We start from the raw sequence: 19,572 nt of genomic DNA, 5'->3' as shown, positions 1-19,572 counted from the left end.
AACATGTCCTGGGCTGGTCTGGATTGAGGTTCCACTCCCGGGTCTCATTCAGTGCCGAGGGAATTGGGAGGATTCCATTGTGGAAAAAGCCACCGGGTTTTTCAGTCCCAGTCAGTTTAAGCCCCAACTGACCATATTTGCCTAATTCTGAACCCCTGGCATCTATCCCTTCCAGGTATCTCCTCGCCCATCCCCCCTCCCCCGCTCCAAGTGGCCCCGCCCAGGCCACTGCCACCGACCCGCAGGCCCGGGGTCCCCGCGCCAACAGCGGGATGACCAGCTGGTTCCCTTCAAGGGTGGCCGCCCCCGCCTCCCACCCCCCACCCCAGGGCTGTAACTCGAGCCGCCGCAGCGCCTCCCCCGGTTCCTTGCACTCCAGCAGGTCCCGCAGCCCACGCTCGCTGAGCCCCGACAGCGAGTCCGCAGGCGCCATGGCCCTGAGGGCCTTCGTTCCCTGGCCGTCGTCGGGGCCCCGCGCTCAGGCCGGCAGCCTGGGGGCCGTTCTGGGCGCCTTGTGCCTGCTGCCTGCTCTTGTGCTGCTGGCCTGGCTGGGGGCCCCGGACGCAGGACCAGCCGCGAGCGCAGCGCAGGTGAGTCTGTCCCGGCTCCACAGACCAGCGCCGGAGTCCGTTTTCTAGAGGGGTGGGGGGTGGGAGATAGCATCTGGCCAACAGCTCCGCCCACTCCGACCGGGTTTGCCTTTAGTAACGTTTTTCTCTCTGGCTGTACAAGTGACCCTCGCCCGCGTAGGGCAGAAAACCAGAAAACAGGACAGAAAGGGAGAAGTCAGGGCATTCCCGTTAACTTCCAGTCTCCCTTCCTTGTGCTGCGGACATGGGCAGCCCCAGCTGTCCCCCTAGAGCACTTGCTTTCCTTGAAGGGAGACGCCACGCCCCGTCCCGCCGGTGTCCTCACCTCCCCGGGGCCCTGGCCTCTGCACCCGCAGGCGCCCCGTCAACGCCGCTACACGCTGACCCCGGCCAGGCTGCGCTGGGACCACTTCAACCTCACATACAGGTACGACCCGGGCACTGAGGGGAGCGCAGCAGCAGCCCAGCCGCCAACCCTGAACTTGACCTCCCACCCCACCCCAGGATTCTCTCCTTCCCGCGGAACCTGCTGACCCCCAGTGAGACCCGGCGGGGCCTGGCCGCCGCCTTCCGCATGTGGAGTGATGTATCCCCCTTCAGCTTCCGTGAGGTGGCTCCCGAGCAGCCCAGCGACCTCCGAATAGGTGGGCGCCGTGCCCCCACCCCCGACCCACCCAGGGGCCTCCTCTCAGCCGTGTGCTCCCTCAGGCTTCTACCCGATCAACCACACGGACTGCCTGGTGTCCGCGTTGCACCACTGCTTCGATGGCCCCACGGGCGAGCTGGCCCACGCCTTCTTCCCCCCACACGGCGGCATCCACTTTGACGACAGCGAGTACTGGGTCCTGGGCCCCACGCGCTACAGCTGGAAGAAAGGTGACGGCAGACTTGGCTCCTTTAGGGCCCTCCGCACCATGGTGGTCCCAGCGTCGGGCTGAGGGCGGGAGGGGGCTGCGATTTGGAGTCAAGCAGGTAGGAAGGGGGAGGCTGTGAGGAGGCCACAGGCCTGGGTGCTAGGAGCTCTGAAGCCCCCAACCCCCACGCCCTCGGAGATGAGCAGAGCTGCATTCCTGGGGGCCGAGCTCACCCGCCGCGGCCGACCTGGAACATTCTTGACTGCCCGCGGCTGCTGCACTGCAGATGTGCGGCCGCGGGAAGCGAGGCCCCGGGCGGCGGGCGGGCCGGGTCCCAGGCGCTGACCGGCGGGGCCTGCAGGCGTGTGGCTCACCGACCTGGTGCACGTAGCGGCCCACGAGATCGGCCACGCGCTGGGCCTGATGCACTCGCAGCACGGTCGGGCGCTCATGCACCTCAACGCTACGCTGCGCGGCTGGAAGGCTCTGTCGCAGGATGAATTGTGGGGACTGCACCGGCTCTACGGTGGGTGCCTGCGGCGGGCAGGCGGGCGGGCGGGGGTGCCTGGCAGGCCCTGAGGCCACGCCGCCCTCCCGCAGGCTGTCTGGACCGGCTGTTCGTGTGCGCCTCGTGGGCGCGGAAGGGTTTCTGCGACGCGCGCCGAAGGCTCATGAAGAGGCTGTGCCCCAGCAGCTGCGACTTCTGCTATGGTGCGGCCGGGGCCCTGGGCCGGTCTGGGCGGGCCGGGCTGGCCAGGGCACTCATGTGGCTATTCCTTACCCGAGCAGAATTCCCTTTTCCTACGGTGGCGGCCACCGCGCCGCCCCCCAGGACCAAAACCAAACTGGTGCCGGAGGGCAGGAACGTGACCTTCCGCTGCGGCCATAAGATCCTCCACAAGAAAGGCAAAGTGCAGTGAGTGCCTCGCCCGCGACAGCGAGGGTGGTGGCGAGGGTGGCGGCAAGGCCCAGAACCCTGCCAGGTCCTCCCTCTGCCCCCCTCCCGCCGCCCCGCAGCTGGTACAAGGACCAGGAGCCCCTGGAGTTCTCCTACCCTGGCTACCTGGCACTGGGCGAGGCACACCTGAGCATCATCGCCAACGCCATCAACGAGGGCACGTACACGTGTGTGGTGCGGCGGCGGCGGCGCGTGCTCAGCACTTACTCCTGGAGGGTCCGCGTGCGCAGCTGAGGGCCGTGCAGGCCGAGGGGCCGCCGATAAAATGCTTTCTCTGTGATGTCTCCGCGCCCTTTCTTGGGAGGGCGGTAACCAATCTTGGGTCCCGCAGGGTGGGGCGACCTAGCTCGCGCCCCACTTGGTGTGAAGACCCTGGGCCCAGGACGTCCCAACTCCCGTGCAGATCCCGTGGGGTGAGGCCGACATCTGAGGAGACTAGGAAGCCCAGGAGGGCTTCTCCAGGCTGGTCCTGGAAATGGGGTAAATGTGCCCCAGTGACACCTGGCGAGCTGGTGAGGGCCCCGGCTCTCTGGGGTTTGCTTGGGGAGGAGGGAGGCAGGAAACTGAGGGTTGCAGCAGGTCAGCAGAACTGAGGGGTGGGAGGTGGTACCAAGAAAAGGGATTAAGCTTGCTTTGGCCTGAGGGAAACCCTGTTCAATCAGAACAGGAGATGGAGGTCTGGCCGACCCACCTGAGGTCAGAGTCCACACTTGGTTCCTGCCTGTGGGACTAAGGACCCCCTGTAGGCAGCACCTGCAGGGACCCATCTGCAGGCTGCATCAACATACCTTAACTTTCCTTCAAGAACATTTTACATCTTATCTTAAAAGAGTTAACAACCTAGTAAAAATCTACTGTGACTGAGCTTGCATGGCCAGCTCTGCCCCCCCCCCCCCCCCCCCCGCAAGGCCAGGAAGGTGCCCAAGCAGGAGGCTCATGATTAAAAAGTAGAAAAATCCCCTCATGACTCTTTCAATCACGGCCAGTATCTGAGCAGCACGGTCACCACGACTCTGTGGTGTGTTGTACTGTCCACACGACTCTGTGGTGTGTGTTGTACTGTCCACACTGGCCAACGGTTGACTGTGTGTGTGTGTGGGGGGGGGTAGTGTCCACACTGGTTGACACCATGTGTGTGTGTGTGTGTGGGGGGGTACTGTCCACACTGGTTGACACCGTGTGTGTGTGTGTGTGTGTGTGTGTGTGTGTGTGTGTGGGGGAGGGTACTGTCCACACTGGCCACTGGTTAACACCCCCTACCCCTCCTCTTGGGGCAAGTCTGATACATTTGAAAAAGATCCAGCCTTTCCTTCCACAAAGAAATAAAATTTAATTCTACAAATTTACAAACCAAAATAACAGAAATGAACGTGGAAAATCAAAGACCGACAGTCTAGGGCTCGAGGTCACTATTCTCAAAGCCCAGGCTGTAGCAGCTGCATTCAGTTGGGGCAAGACCTGGGTCTGGACCCAGGCGCTGCAGCAACTCCAGCCCCTGCTCCTGGCTGAGCCTCGAGTCCCCCAGTTGGTCTGGGATTCATTCTGAACCTCAGAATTTGAGGCTGAAGCCAGGACCTGCAGCAGAAGCCCCCTGGTTTGTGGTGGTGAGGTGGAAGCCAGTTTCCTTCAGGTCGTCATCACCCTGGGAAGCAAGCGGCACTATGGGGCCCCAGCTGGACAAACCCTGCCTCAGGGACACCGCCCACACCTCCTCCCCTCCCTGTCAGCCTGCCCCTCACCAGTTGGCTATAGCCCAGGCCCCCCTCTGGGGGCCGAGGGCTGGTGCCACGCTTCACCCTTTGCTGCTCACTCTTGGCGGGCCACGTGGGGAACATCGATGGGTCGATGGGGAGGGGTGTCTCACGGAAATACTCATGCTTCAGACCGTCCTCTGCACTGACCCTCCGCCCAGGGAAGTAGGTCAGGAACCTGGGAGAACAAGGCACTTGTAGCCCTCTGCAGGGGGAGGAGTTCAGAGGGTGCTGGTAGAAGGGTGGGGCTGCCAGTACTAGCTCACTTGTTCATGAGATCAAAGCCCTGGTCTGATAGCAGGGCCCCGAAGCGCTTGCGCAGGTTGTTGTAGGGGTACTCAGTGAAGGTCATCTTTTTCACCGCAGGAAGCTCGTTGTAGCCAGGCCAGATCTTCTCACTGGGGGTCCCCAGGTCCTGAGAGAGAGAGGTCTCACAATGGCTATGCCCAGCAGAGACCCCCTCCTGCACCCCCCCCCTCTTGGCAAGATACCCTGACCCACCTTAAATACTTTGTTGATCTGATCAATCTCTGACTTTCCAGGGAACAATGGCTTCTGAGTCAGCAGCTCCCCAAATATGCAGCCCACAGACCACATGTCCACAGCTGTGGAATACTCCTGGGGACCAGGGACACGTTCAGGGGGGTGGAGGGGCCAAGTGTGCAGGGCAGGCCCCACGCAACCCAGCACTCACCTTGGCACCCAGGAGCAGCTCTGGGGCACGGTACCACAGGGTCACCACGATCGGAGTATAGGCCTTCAGGGGGGACCCATACTCCCGTGCCAGTCCGAAGTCCCCCACCTTGAGGATGCCGGCATGGCTCAGCAGCAGGTTGGACGTCTTGAGGTCGCGGTGCAGGATCCAGTTGTCATGCAGGTGCTTCACACCGCACAGCAGCTGGATCATCAGGGTCTTCACCTCCCCTGGGGAATGAGCAGCGTAGTGCACTCACCCTGGGAACACCTCTAGCCCAGCCCACGTGGACATGTACGCACTCACACAGTGTGTCAGGGTCAGTGTGCCCGCATAACCCCAGGAACAATGTGTTCAGCCTGGGCTCCCCGAGGGCATGCTGGTCCTCGTGGGTATGCACACATGCCAGGGGCCTCGTCTTGGGGACACATGCAGACCGGGGGGTGGGGGTGGGGGAAGGGGCTGTCTCAAGGACACGTGCAGGCGGGGGGGCTGTCTGAGGGGGGCAGGCCCACCTGGCAGGAACGGCTGCTTCATGGTCTCCATCAGGCTCTTCAGGTCATGCTCCACATAGTTCATCACGATGTAAATCTTGTCCATGTTGCTGCCCACGACAATTTCCTAAGAAACAATAGCAGGTCCCTTGGCACCCGGTGCCCCTGGTCCCACCTCTGGGACTGCTAGCTCTTCAAGGAAGCCCAAAATCCCGGGAAGACACTCGGCGACAGCAGGGACCTGCTAAGTGTGACTAAGAAGTGCCTGATATTTACTGAGACTAGACTTCGCTTCTGTCTGTGAAGAGCTCAGCCTAGTGTTCACATGTCGCACGACCCCCTGGGGCGCACAGGTGTGGGCGAGCCACCTACCCTGACGGTCACGATGTTGGGATGCTGTGCCTTGAGGATGGTGTTGATCTCCCTCAGCGACGTGATCGGAAAGCCCTCCTTCTCCTTCTCCATCTTCAGTCGCTTCAGAGCCACAATCTCATCTGAAATCGGTCAAGACGGAGCTGAGACCTCCTCCAATGAGCACGGTTAGCCAGAAACTGCAAAGCGTTTTTTTCTCACAGCATAAGATTGTGAGTTTACAGACGTACGCACCAAAAAGCCCAAACTGTGTCCATCAGGAACATGTGGCATTTGTACAAAACTGCTCCCCACTCCCTGCTCTAACCCTGCTGTGATCCCGGCAGACGTAATAAACCTTGACACCCCAACAAAATATCCCCCAGGTACTTGGGCTCAGACAACCACTGGCCTTCCACACGCACTGACGAAGCTGTGACTCCCACACCTGTCCAGGGATCATCACTGAAGGACAATGCCTCAGTAGCTCCTGGGCCCTGGCCTGGCTGACTCTACCCTCCCCTGTGAGGCCAAGTCACCTGCTTCACAACCAAATAGTACAGTCTCTTGGTTAGGTTGACCTCTGACCTCTAGATATTCCAAAGGTTCAACTGTTCTGATGTGTGTCACCCACTGCCCAATGCCAGAGAGGGGTGACTCCCAGATGGCAGGACTGTGTGTTCCAGGACCCGGAGGCTGAAGGTGCCAGGGCCAGGACAGCTGGAGCTCACTGGAATCCCAGCCCCGAATGTGGCCAGGATGCTGGCAGGAAACCCAACCTCCTTCCTAGAGCTGGGGTGGCAGCCCCACGGAGCTGTTCTGAGAAATAGCCCAAGGACAACACTCCTCAGGTCACCCACTCCCTGACCCAGTCTCCTCCGACTTTTGGGGGCCACCTGAGACCCTACCCACCCACCCTACCCACCTGTTTTCTTGTCCTTTGCTCTGTACACCACCCCGTAAGTGCCCTCTTCAATCCTGTTCAGGCACTGGAACTCCTCCACACTCCGACAGCCCTGGGGGAAGCACCAGTGAGGCGTGGTAGCCATGGGCGCAACCCCCCCCCCCACCTCAGGAGAAGCTCAAATGTGTTCGGTGGTGGGGCAGGAGCAACTCTGCTCTGGTCTGTTTACTTTAGTGAGCACCCCCCCCAACTAGGAAATAAAACTGACGTGGACAAAAGCCAGTCCCAGGCACGTCCTTGGAGCCTGCCCTGCGTGCCCGAGAGAGGCCCAGGGACGGGAGCACTCTCCACACCAAGCCCCCTGTCTTACTGCCACACCTGCCCTGCTGGGTTGGAGAAGTCCACCCTTGGGCTCAGGGGCAGCGCTCAGGGCTGGGCTGCCATCTGTCCATGCGGCACATGGCCTGGGGCATGTGACTAAGGAAGCTGGGGACGGCTGTGGTGCACTGTCATCACCAGAGAGAACCCTACTGCCCCGGGCACCCAGAGCAAGGCCAGGAGGCTTCAGGGGAGCTCCAGGGAGGGCCGTTGGCCATGGGAGCCAGAGCACCTGAGGCCACTTGCCCCTCTAGGAACATGCTCCTTCCCAAGTCCCTTCCCGCGATGTCCCTCACTACTGATGTTTTCCTAGACAAAAAAATGCGTGCTGACTCCCACCATGGTGACCCTTGCACAGTGACAGGCAAGGCCATGGCAGAAATGACCACCAAGCTGGCCACTCACCAGGATGACTGCCTTCCATACATGGGACCCCCACTGACTTCATGGCTGAAGCCTCAGGGAAGTGCTCCCAATACTGCTACTGGGCAAGAGGCTAGACCATCACCATGGACATTAAATTCACTGTACTGACAGATCCCCCCACCCCAGGCACTGGGCTTCTGCTCTCCACCACTGGCCCAGTCATGACCAGGGAGGCGGAGCCATGAGACGGGAGGGTGCCTGACCTGCAGGGCAGGTAGGTACTTGGGCAGCTCCTGCTTGAGCTCGATGGGCGACAGGGCTGGGGAGTCAGGTACAAACTCTCCTTCAGTCAGGGCGCTGCTCTGTGGGGTGCCCTCGCCCACTTCTTCCTCCCCTTCTTCACTCTCCCCGGAATCTCGGTCAAATCGTGACTCTGGAACTTCAAAATTTGAATCTGATTATGGAACCAGGAATGAGCCCTTTCAGCTCTAGGGGGTGGGGACACCAAGTATATGAAAAAGCCAGAAAGCAGTGACCACAGGGTGCCATGTGAGCAGCTGCCCTGGACTGCAGTCAGACCTGAGCTGTTGTTCACTTTCCCCCTGCACTGAGGTTAGACCAGGACAGGGGATCCCTGCCACCTCTGTCCAGGCCCTAGCAGCACTCAGAAGGGCCCTCAGTCAGCACTGTCCTCTCTGAGGAAGGCCGGTCCCCTAGGGGCACAGTGTGGTGCTCGGTGTGGCACCCAGGTCTCTCAGCCAGTCAGCTCAGTCCTGGGGCAAATGAGGACAGGAACTACCTGTGGCTTCTGAGGCATGACAAGCCTTGGAGAACAGTTCATTTCAATAGATTGTCACAGTTATGCTCACAACGTCTAAAAAGTGTTACAGCATTTGGGAACAGATGAGAAGAAAGACAATTAGAGGGAAGCCTCTTACCAACAAGGATGTGGTTCTCAGTCTCTCGTTCTTCGTCTTCACTCATTTCTTCCTCGCTCACCTCCTCTGCAAGAGAGAGCAGGTGTCTACCTGTGTAGCCCAGGCCATGGAGCACGCCACCCAGAGGGCTCTGGGGTCCGCTCCCTTCCAGGAGGTCTCGTGTGAGTCCCATACAGCAAGGCATTTTCAATTTGGGAATTTTTAAAAATCAAACTTCTAACTATCTTTCTGTACTTCCCCAAACCCCACCCAAGTGCACCGTCACACCCCATGATCTCACCAGCCGACTGTCCGGAGGCTTCCTCAGAGTTGCTCCCAGTCTCCTCTTCTTCCTCTTCCTCCTCCTCCTCCTCCTCTTCTTCCTCCTCTGATTCTTCACTGCTGCTCCCCTCCTCCTCCTCCTCTTCTTCCTCCTCCTCTTCCTCCTCAGAACCGGACCCTGATTCCGCTTTAAGAAGCAAAGAGCAGGAAGTAAACTCGTGGGCCGTCCCTGCAAGCCACACAGGGAGGCCTGGCCCACTGAGTGCAGTTACCTGAGGAGGACTCAGCTGAGCTGGTTTTCCTCTCGTTGTCGCTGATGTCTTGTAAGTCCGACAGCAAGTCTCTCTCTTCCACTTTCTCTTCTTTTACTTACGAAGCAAACCACCAGGAGTGAATTCAAGGACATGTTTTAAAAATTCCCCAGCAAAGACCCACACCAGTGGCCCAAGCAGGTGTTGCTGGACTCACCTGGCTTTCGGCTGTCTCCGAGCTCAAACCGCTCTCGAGGCGGCCGCGGTGGGCTGCGGCTCCAGTGGCTGGCCTTCACTTTGTCACTGTAGTCCTCTCTCATTGTTCGGTGATGTGCAGAAACTGGTGCCCAGAACAGAACAGGAGACGGCGCTGGCAGCACCCTCTTCCCAACAGGTTACCTCTCACCCGCACCCTTGCTGAGGGCAACGGCCCACATGTGCACAGGGCAGATGCGACCACAGCACACAAACTTGCTAACAGCACCTGGGGCAGAGGCCAGGAAGCCGAGGAAAGAAAGCTTCAACATGGAAGCCGTGAGCCGACCCCAAGGACCCAGGTGAACCTACTATACCCATCTCTACAGGTCAGAAAGAGCCAGCAATACCTCCAGCCTGTGCCCCACCACCTGCGGGCAGCAGGCCCACAAAACACTGATAGCAGTCAAGCACCAGGCCTGGGATGGCCCCTTGGGTGCCACTCCCCTGCACATCAGACACGCCTACTGCCACCAAGTGGCCCATCTATGCTCCCATGGAGACCGTCCCCTGCGTGAGGGGGCAGCTCCGGCTAAAGCTCCCCTGCTGCCCCACCAGCAGACACACCTTCCCGCCGGGCCTCGCGCTCCTTGCGCCGCTCCTCCGCACGCCGCTCCCGCTCCTTCTGCTCGCGCTGCTCTTTCTGCTGCTCCCGCAGTTTCCGCTCCCGCTCCCGCTTCCGTTCCAGCTGCTCCAGGCGGTCCCTGCAACAGTGCACGCCAGCTTCTTCCCCAATAGGAAGGTGGTTCTTTACCCCCAGTGCTTTCCTCAGATCAGTACATTTCTCCTTAGGCTGCCCCACCCCCAGGAAGCGCGCTAAAGCAGACTGTACCAGTGAGTGCAACCTCAGCGCACCGTCCCCAAGAGCATGGGGAATGGAGAGCTGGGACCAGGAGATGGCTATCAGAAACGATAAACCCGCTGGTTCTGGAATATCCCACCTACCAGTTCTAAGACTCCCTAAGTCACCCAAGCACACATCACAACACAGTCTAAATCCACCTGCACACAGGTCCGTCTCCAAGGCTAGTGTGACACGTTGGGGCAGTGGGGAGAGCAGCTTTCAGGCAGTGGCATTTGAGTACAGGAAACACTAGTGGCCAAAATGTGTGGGTGGCTACAGTGTAAGGTGGCCAAACTGTGAGACCTGAGCGTAGGTAAGTAACTTGTACAGCCTTATATATTGTTAGGTCTACATACAACCTAAAAAGCTAACACGCCTTGCCCTGGTTGGTTGGCTCAGTGGTAGAGCGTCAGCCTGGCGTGCAGGAGTCCCGGGTTCGATTCCCGACCAGGGCACACAGGAGAAGCGCCCATCTGCTTCTCCACTCCTCCCCCTCTCCTTCCTCTCGGTCTCTCTCTTCCCCTCCCTCAGCCAAGGCTCCACTGGAGCAAAGTTGGCCCGGGGGGTTAAGGATGGCTCTGTGGCCTCTGCCTCAGGCACTAGAATGGCCCTGGTTGCAACAGAGCGATGCCCCTGGTGGGCATGCCGGGTGGATCCCGGTCGGGCGCATGTGGGAGTCTGTCTGCCTCCCCGTTTCCAACTTCAGAAAAATACAAACAACAACAAAAAAGCTTACACGCCTTTAAAAAGTACCACCCAACACCCACAGAAATGAGCACAAGCATCCATACAAGAACAAACCAAGGCCTGGTGGCGTCACCATCCTGTACCAACCTGGCCTATAGCAGCTGTCATACCCAAGTGGCTGGACGCTGGGGGCTGAGATTCTAGGTGCTACTATTAACACCTATGCGTCCAAACTAGTTCAGAATACAACCAAGGTATAATTTACATATAAAATTCAATCACTAGATTCAATTTTCCATAAATTTATGAAATTGTGCCACCATCACCACAACTGGTTTTAAAACCTTCCCATCACCAGCATGAGCCTTGCACACACCTTCCTGCAGTCAGTCCCACCCTCACAAATCTGCTGTCTGCTTTGGATTTCCTGGACACTTAGGCCACTGCTTTGAGTTGTTTGCTTTATTCTAGTATCTTGCGGTAGAAGCTTAGGTTACTGAGTGGGCACCCTCCTTTTTCTGTTATTAGTACTTAAAGCCAGAACATTTCACTCTAAGCACTACTATAGCTGCATCCCTAAGTTTTGACATTGTTTTTCACTTAGTTCAGAACAGTTTCTATTTTTTCATAATTTCTTATTTGGGTCATGATTTATTCAAATATAGTTGTTGGATTTTCAACTCTATTCTTTGGTGGTAAGAAGGCATATTCTATTATGTATGGTTTCAATCTTAAACTTGAGCTTTGTTATATAGCCTACCACATGATTTTTATTAGAAAATGCCCCATAAACTCTTAAATAAATTTCTTCTGCAGCGGTGGGTGGGACTTTTAGCAAATTAGATTGAGTTGGTTGATGGTATTCCAAATTTTCTGTAACCTTGTTGATTTTCTTTCATTGTTCTATTGACAACTAGAGACATTTTCAATGGTTATCAACAGTTTTTCTGCCTTATGCATCTTGGACTCTTACATGTTTGCATGGATTTATCACTGTTCTATCCTTCCTGATATATTCACCTTTTGTTATGAAGTCCTCGATGTTTATTTAGTACTGATCTTAACCTCTATTTTGTCTAACATGACTATAGCCACCCAAGCTCTCTGTGGTTGCTATTTGCATGGTTTACATTTTTCCTTATCTTTTATGTTCAACCTATTTTTGTCTCTAACATGTTCTTACAGAAAGCATATAGTAGGCTCTTACTTTTCTGAAAGGCTCACCCTTGTTTAGGGTACAGAGAGCATTTCATTGTTAATATATTTGAACTATGGTTGAACTATATTTGGCTATGGTTGAACTCCTCCTTTCTCTACGTCCGTCTTTTCTGTCCCCGTTTCTCCGTTTTGGGTTTAAGTGTGCCATTAGTGTACCACTTTAATTCTACTGCTCTCCCTTAGCGGTCATGATATACATCTCAGCAGATTAACACCTCATGCCCACAAAATAGAGAAACGGTTCCAGTGCAGCCCCTCCTTGCTCCTCTGTGTAGACTACATGGACCACTGACTACACAACAACAGTTTCTGCAAAACTACTGCTTCCTACAATCCCATGTCCTCTGCAAAAGACAAGACGTGAGAGGAAACCTATTAACAGGTTCTTTCTTGTTCACCCACTTTTATCATTTCTAGGGCTTGTCTTTCCTTCCTGTAGCTTTGATACCACTGGTGTCCCTTCTTTCAGCTGAAGGTCTTAAATATTTCTTATAAGGCAGGACTTGCTAACAGTGGGTCCATCGGTCCATGTTCATCAGGGACTGTCTTCCTGTTTACTTCTGAAGAACAGATTTGCAGGACAGACGATTCCTGGTAGACAGGTTTTCTCAGTGTGATTATGCTGTTCCAGGCCTTTTGGCCTCTACTAGCAAGGACTCAGCTGCCAAGCACCAAAGCTCCTCTTTTAGGGAGGTGGTTGTCCCCTTGCTGCCTTTCAAGATTTTCTCTTTGGCTTTCACCAGATCGACTACGATATGACGCCACCTTTTCATACTCAGGGTTCACTGATCTTTTTGGAAATGTAGGTGTTTTCATCAAATTTGGGAAGTTTTCAGCCATTATTTTAGAAAACATCTTTGCATCCCTCCTCTCTTCTCTTCGGGGACTGCCACCACATGAATGTTGTCCTACAGATCTTTTTTTTTTATTTTTTTTTATTTTTCTGAAGCTGGAAACGGGGAGAGACAGTCAGACAGACTCCCGCATGCGCCCCACCGGGATCCACCCGGCACGCCCACCAGGGATGACACTCTGCCCACCAGGGGACGATGCTCTGCCCCTCCGGGGCGTCGCTCTGCCGCGACCAGAGCCACTCTAGCGCCTGGGGCAGAGGCCAAGGAGCCATCCCCAGCGCCTGGGCCATCTTTGCTCCAATGGAGCCTTGGCTGTGGAAGGGGAAGAGAGAGACAGAGAGGAAGGAGTGGGGGGTGGAGAAGCAAATGGGCGCTTCTCCTATGTGCCCTGTCCGGGAATCAAACCCGGGTCCCCCGCACGCCAGGCCGATGCTCTACCGCTGAGCCAACCAGCCAGGGCCCTACAGATCTTTTTTAAAAAATTTTTATCTATTGATTTTACAGAGGGGAAGAGGAAATGAGAAGTATCAACTCATAGTTGCTTCACTTTAGTTGTTCACTGATTGCTTATCATATGTGCCTTGACCAGGCAAGCCCAAGGTTTCAAACCAGTGACCTCAGCATTCCAGGTCAGTATCTCCACTGCACCACCACATGTCAGGCTACAGGTCTTTAAAGGCTCTGTTCAGAATACTAATTTCTACTGCTCCATCTTCAAGTCCCTGCTTTCAAGTGTTTCCTCAAGCCACACCTTTGCTAAATCTGGACACTCAGTCTCTACTGATGCTTTTCTTCCTGCACAGGAGTAATATTTCCTTACTTCTTTGTATGTCCCAAAACTTTTTGTTGAAAACTGGACTGATAATATGTTATAGCAATTCTGGATTCTAATTTTCCTCTCAGTTGTTGCTGTTTATTTAATAACCACTGGGCTAAATCTGTGAACTTTGTCACCCCTGCTGTTGTTTTTTTTCCATGTTCCCTTTATTTTCAAGCCTCGCTCCCTTGGGGTCTGCACAGCTGTGAGATCAGCCCACAGTGAACAGTCAGCACAAGGCGTGGCAAACATGGATGTTTCACATGCCAGCTGCACATGTGGACACTGCAAAAACTGTGCTCGCCTCACGGTGGTCTTAGACCGTTACCCCTGGTCCCAGCTTCCCCCCCACATTCTGCGTCACAGGAACCATGGTTCTTCTCACACACCCTCCTTTAATGCCTGTGCCCTTTAACCCTGGCTGCTGGAAGATAAGCACCATCTCCTTTTCAACTCCCTAGCTTTCTCTGAAAATGACCTCTGTATTCAGAGGTGGCGCTAGTATTCGTGTGTCCGTGAACCCTTTATCTGGGCCATGGAGGACGGATCCGGGGATTTCCAGATGCTCCCTCCTAGGAATTGGGGCCCATAGAAAGGCAGCTATAAATTAATACCCAGGAGAGTGCCATCCCAGCTTCTAGACTCTGAGGCCTCTGGAATTTCCTCTGTTACTTTTCCTTTTTTGTTTGTTTGAAAGAGCCAGGCTACTGCTGCTGTAACCCAGAGAACCCTCATCAATACATATTGTTAGTCTTTCTGGCCTCGACCACCTAGAACAAAGTTTGGTACCAAGCTGGCGCTCAGTACTTGCTGCATGAAAGATGATGAACCCTCCTGTACCACAGACTTCTCCTGAGCCCTGACTACACCAGCATTTGCATGCGTGGATCAGGTCGACTGTCCCCGAAACGCTCCCCTTTCCACCATGACTTGAAAACAGCACGCTACTAAAAATCGGCGAAGCGCTCACCTTCCTCCCACAGCTAACAGGTCTGGGAAGATCATTTCTCCCTGTTCTGTCTCCCGTTCCCTCTCCACTATTACACATCCAGCCCAAACCTTCACCCCTCATGTCTGCTGCATTCCGACCCCAGAGCTCCAGCTCCCTCCAGCAATGTCTTTCTGCCAGGCCCCTTGCATAGACTTCTGTGGGGACCCTGCTCAGCCTGGCTCCTGATGGAGTTCCCCACCAGCCTCTGTTGGGAAGAAGCACACACACAGACTTCCATTGCCTTCACTATCACCTCTCAACCAGTTCACACCCATTTCCGGCTTCCGAATGCAGTAAAAACTCCCTTTCTTCCGGATAATTCTCTTGGTAAACACCACCCAATCTTTACAGTGCCGTGACTATGTTCGGGCACACCACATCTGCACCAAATCCGTTCTATATGCCAAGTCTGTCACTGCCTGGATGGGATGCTGACCGTTTACAGCACTCAGGGTCCTGTAACAAGCAGCCCTGTCACCTCTCTCTCCTGGAATGCTCTCTCGCCATCTCCCGCCTCTTCTGCCTCTCCCACTCCCGGCGGGCTTTGTCCTGCTCCTCCCGATGCCGCTTCCTGCGCTCGTGTTCTCGTTCTTTCTCTTTCACTCGCGCGTGCTTGCCTGGTTGGAAAGGAAAAGTGTCACGTGCAAACCCTCAACATGAAACACTCAACGTTAAAACATCCAGTGAAGCAAAACTATTTCGTGATTTGAAGAAACAATCATGGACTTAACGTTAAAAAAAAAAAAAAAGACAAAGTAATAAAACTCTAGGCAGTAAATCTTCCACTGAGAAAACAACAAAAATAATGTGGTTATCACTAAATAGAATTGTGGTTTTCATCTTTTTAAAATTTCCTATCTTGGTTAAACTGTAATTGGACTATACTATATACATTTGTAATTAAAAACCACTATTCATAAAGAAAGAGAACAAAAGTCTGCTGTGCCTTCTAGCGGGTTTCTTTTTCTTTTCTTTTTTTTTTTTTTTGTATTTTTCTGAAGCTGGAAACGGGGAGAGACAGACAGACTCCCGCATGCGCCCCACCGGGATCCACCCGGCACGCCCACCAGGGGGCAACGCTCTGCCCACCAGGGGGCGATGCTCTGCCCCTCCCGGGTGTTGCTCGGTTACAACCAGAGCCACTCTAGCGCCTGGGGCAGAGGCCAAGGAGCCATCCCCAGCACCTGGGCCATCTTTGCTCCAGTGGAGCCTCGGCTGCGGGAGGGGAAGAGAGAGAAAGAGAGGAAGGAGAGGGGAAGGGGTGGAGAAGCAGATGGGCGCTTCTCCTGTGTGCCCTGGCCAGGAATCGAACCCGGGACTTCTGCACGCCAGGCCGACGCTCTACCACTGAGCCAACCGGCCAGGGCCTTCTTTCCTTTTTTTTAAAGGCAAGGAGAAACAGGAACATCGAGCTGCTCCCATATGTGACCTGACCAGGGACTCAAACTGGTAACCTCTGTGCTCTGAAACAATGCTCCAACCAACCAAGCTATCTGGCTAGGGCATAATTCTTAGTGATTTCTTATTTAAAAAAAAATTTTTATGGATTGATTTTAGAAAGAGAGAGGAACATAGATCTGTGCCTGTATGTGCCCTGACCAGAGAATGAACCAGCAACCTCTGCACTTAGAGATGACAATTATTACTGAGCCATCTAGCCAAAGCAGTTTTTACTGATTTTCAGAAAGAGGGAAAGAAAGGGAAGAGTGAAGGGAAGCATTTGTTGTTCCACTCAGTCGCACATTTTTTGGTTGCTTCTGGTGTATGCTCCAACTGAGGATCAAACTCACAACCTTGCTGTTTTGGGACAATTTAAACAAATGAGCTAAACGACCAGGGCCATACCCAGTTTCTAGTTAAAGCAATTTAGCATGGAACAGTATGTTTTCCTCCTATACTTGTGAATTATGACAATTTATATGTAAATAAAATATCCCAAAGCGAAATCATGGGAAGAAAAAAAACAAACAAAAGAAAATGAAATAGCTATTCAGCATAATTTACATTAAATTGATGTTTTTAGCTAAAATTTTACTTTCTCAAAAAGAACAGGCCCTGGCCAGGTGACTCAGTGGATAGAGCATCATCCTGGTACGTGGAGGTCACGGGTTCAATCCCCAATCAGGACACATACAAAGAGTGAACAATGAGCACACAACTAAATGGAACAGCTAAGTGAGTTGATGCTTCTCTCTTTCCCTCTCTCCCTCGCTCCCTTTCTCTCTCAAATCAATGGAAAAACTAAAACAACAATAAAACAACAGAAAAGATAAAAAACTTTTTTACTTTCTCCTCTTTCAATTGCTTTCTGGAGAAGACAAGAGATTTTGAACTAGGAAACAGACCACACTTGAGTATGATACAAAAGAAAACAAATGCTTCTGTACCCCCTTCTGCTGAATGACTACGATGCCTACGTTTCTCTTTTCTCTTTTCATCTTTCCTGTGATGAGCTTTTTCCTTCCGAGACACTTGCTGTGGTGGTTTGATAGCCAAAGAATCATCTTCCTCTCCTCTGAAATGAGACACAGCAGCACCACGTCACGCCTGAGAGAGCATTGGGGTGACGGAGCTTCTCCAGCGAAGAATGCAGGCTTCAGATTACAAATAAAGTGGAATCTGAAACATCCTCTGATAGATGGTCAATTATGAAACTTAAGCCAAGACTGTAAATTAAATATAGACTCCTCTGAAAAGTACAAGTGAGAAATCAATGTGGTACATGGTAAACGAGGAAACTTTAGGGGGTGACAGACATGTTCATTAACTTGACAGTGGCAATAGTTTCATGTGTAAAGCAGTATCAAATTTGCTTTAAATATATGCAGTTTGTCACATATAACCTCAATAAAACTGTTTAAAACGAGGGTCCCACAATTTTAGTCAAACCAAATGATCTCAAGACGTCATTTAACAACATCTTCAACTGAATATATGACCAAAATCTTGGGAGAATTCACAACCTAAGCCTTTCAACCTTAATTTCTGGTCATGTTGCCTAATTATTTGAGAATGAGAGAAGGAAACACGTAAAGAGAGACGACGGCAGAGGGAGAAGTATGAGAACACACCGAACTCGGTAGGACCATTTCTGCTCAAAGGTTAGGCTCGAGACTCTCTCACTTGTACAAAACCTTAAACCGTGACTCTACGAATTGTCACCAACACACAGCACAGTTACTTGAACATACTATGTAAACAGTGCTGCCCAGACTGAAGAATTATCACAAAGAAAGAAGTTGCATGCTCACTCAGTCTTCTCCCAAGAGGGGTGAGGTGACAACGGACACACCACAGGAGCCCATTTCAATGGTAAACCTAAAGTCCCAACTATAAACTTTTGACTATAAACTTTTCTCGAAGCACCCACATAATGGCAACCCAGGTCAGGGCTGTGCACTGCACCCAGCTGTTTACCCAGTGAGTCGCACCTGTTGCTCGGGGTGCTCTTCCTTGCGGTGTGCCTTTTCTCACCTGTCCTCCATGGAGTCCTCCCTCCTGTAGGGTGAGTTCCTGATGGTGATCTCCATGCGGTGGTCCCTCAGCTCTCCCTCCTCAAGGGAATCCCGCTTGGAGTCCCGGTCATCAGACTGAGAAGCAAGGAAAGAGTCATTTCCCTGAGGGACCCAGGGTGTGTGTCAAAACCGCCAAACCTTGCCAACACCCCACGTGACACCTCCACCTACGCTCTGGACAGAACGTGACTTAAAACATTCTATTTATAATTTTTATCATTAAAATACACAGACACCATTTTCATTCCGATCCCATGAAGAAGAAATGACCCCTCTCTCTAACCATGACGACTATCAACTAGCAGGGATGTATATGGTATTAGCCCCTATGAGCCGTATGTTAGTTGTGCACGAGCCAACACGGAGCCTCCCAAGCCTATTTCCTACGCGAAGAGCTTTGTGACAGCTCCGGACGCCCACAGGTAGGGGCCTGCGACTCCTGCCTGCCCGAAACCCCCCCCCTCCATCAAACCCCCACCAAGCTTTTTTTTCTGAGTTAATTCTTAAGCAAAAACCCAGAAAAGCGCGAAACGTTCACGTCAACTCCCACTACGCTAAAAATAACACCCGGGAACGGGATCAAAAATCAACTCATAACGGAAACGCACTAACGACTCGAAGCCCCGCACACGCACGCGGGATCCTGCACGTTGGCGTGGCCACCCGCACGCAGGCTTTAGTACGTTATCGATCTGCTGTCCACGCAAGCTCGGGGTGCGAACCGGTTTTTTGGGGTGGTTTTGTTTTTTTTTTGGTTAATGTTTAGAACGGGGGAGGCGGGCTCACCTGCGACATTTGGAAGGACAAAAGAACTTCACCGCCGAAGCGTTGTGCTAATGGAAAAACGAGGGCAAAGAAATGAAATCTCCCTTGGAAAGAACCCCTCGCTGGACACCACCGGGCTTACATTTTTTAAGCGTTTTATCTCTGCTTTCTCCTCCTGTTCCTTCCGGCGCTTCTTCTCCTGGAGAATCTCATCTAAGGTTTTCACTTTCCAGGAGTCCTTTTCATCACCCATTGGCGTGAAGGGGCTGCCAACGGAACCAAGACGGACGGGGAGCCGTGTGAGGGCGGCGGGCGGCGGGGCGGCGGGGCCCGGGGGCGCCCGGGAGCCCAGGCCGGCGGGGGTTGCCTCGGATAGTGTCAGGATCCGCTGTCTCCTCCACCCCGACGTTCACGCCGGGCGAGTCGGGCCAATAGAGCGGGGCGTGTCGCCCGCCCAGCTCGAGAGCTCGGGAAGCTGGCCGCTACTCACCACCGCGCCGCCGCCGCCGCCGGTCCCGAAGCCTGAGGAAGAACTTGCGCCCGGCGCGCGCCAGGAGCGTCGTCTCTTCCTGCGTCGGCGCGGGGTGATGACGTAAGACGTTTGCAGAAGCCGCCGGTTCCGGCTCCCAAAAGAACTCGGGGTCAGCACGTGCTTTGTGCGTCACTTCCGGCTGCGGCGCCGACTGATGGCGAGCCCGGTGGTAAAGCCAGTCCCCGATGGGCGTGTGTCCCCCACACCCTCCCACAGCCCCGCAGCCCGGACGACGTCTCGGTCGCCGACGGCTGGGCCGTTGTGGCCGGGCCGATCAGGTCTCTGTCGCAAGCCCCCCCCCCCC

General features: G+C 54.1%; 2 protein-coding genes across 8 annotated transcripts; one reads left to right on the top strand and one right to left on the bottom strand.

Annotated features, from left to right (window-relative positions):
- The first annotated feature begins 272 nt into the window (after window positions 1-272).
- On the top strand, window positions 273-2,653 carry MMP23B (matrix metallopeptidase 23B). The gene is made up of 8 exons (XM_066270698.1): window positions 273-590; window positions 881-1,017; window positions 1,095-1,234; window positions 1,299-1,466; window positions 1,806-1,970; window positions 2,045-2,155; window positions 2,234-2,360; window positions 2,462-2,653. The coding sequence occupies exons 1-8, from the start codon at window positions 273-275 to the stop codon at window positions 2,634-2,636; spliced, it is 1,341 nt and encodes a 446-aa protein (XP_066126795.1). The 3' UTR covers window positions 2,637-2,653.
- Window positions 2,654-3,707: 1,054 nt separating this feature from the next.
- Window positions 3,708-19,314, bottom strand: LOC136331728 (cyclin-dependent kinase 11B). 7 transcript variants are annotated; one of them, XM_066270692.1, is made up of 19 exons: window positions 19,227-19,314; window positions 18,879-19,002; window positions 17,931-18,046; window positions 16,844-16,971; window positions 14,935-15,073; window positions 9,613-9,749; window positions 9,008-9,130; window positions 8,812-8,907; window positions 8,559-8,726; window positions 8,279-8,344; window positions 7,604-7,779; window positions 6,618-6,708; window positions 5,714-5,835; window positions 5,363-5,468; window positions 4,848-5,077; window positions 4,655-4,771; window positions 4,420-4,568; window positions 4,142-4,331; window positions 3,708-4,061 (listed from the first exon to the last, which is right to left on the bottom strand). In XM_066270692.1, exons 2-19 carry the CDS (start codon window positions 18,987-18,989, stop codon window positions 4,029-4,031), a joined length of 2,298 nt encoding a protein of 765 aa, XP_066126789.1. In that variant the 5' UTR covers window positions 18,990-19,002; window positions 19,227-19,314; the 3' UTR covers window positions 3,708-4,028. The 7 variants fall into 7 exon arrangements, with proteins under 7 accessions (XP_066126789.1, XP_066126791.1, XP_066126786.1 ...); XM_066270694.1 differs by having other exon boundaries at window positions 3,708-4,044; window positions 4,213-4,331; XM_066270689.1 differs by having other exon boundaries at window positions 3,708-4,044; window positions 7,604-7,773.
- Between the last annotated feature and the right edge of the window lie 258 nt (window positions 19,315-19,572).

The sequence above is a fragment of the Saccopteryx bilineata genome, chromosome 3, assembly GCF_036850765.1.
Source record: "Saccopteryx bilineata isolate mSacBil1 chromosome 3, mSacBil1_pri_phased_curated, whole genome shotgun sequence".
NCBI lineage: Eukaryota > Metazoa > Chordata > Mammalia > Chiroptera > Emballonuridae > Saccopteryx > Saccopteryx bilineata.
This window is presented reverse-complemented; position numbering and strand designations above follow the sequence as displayed.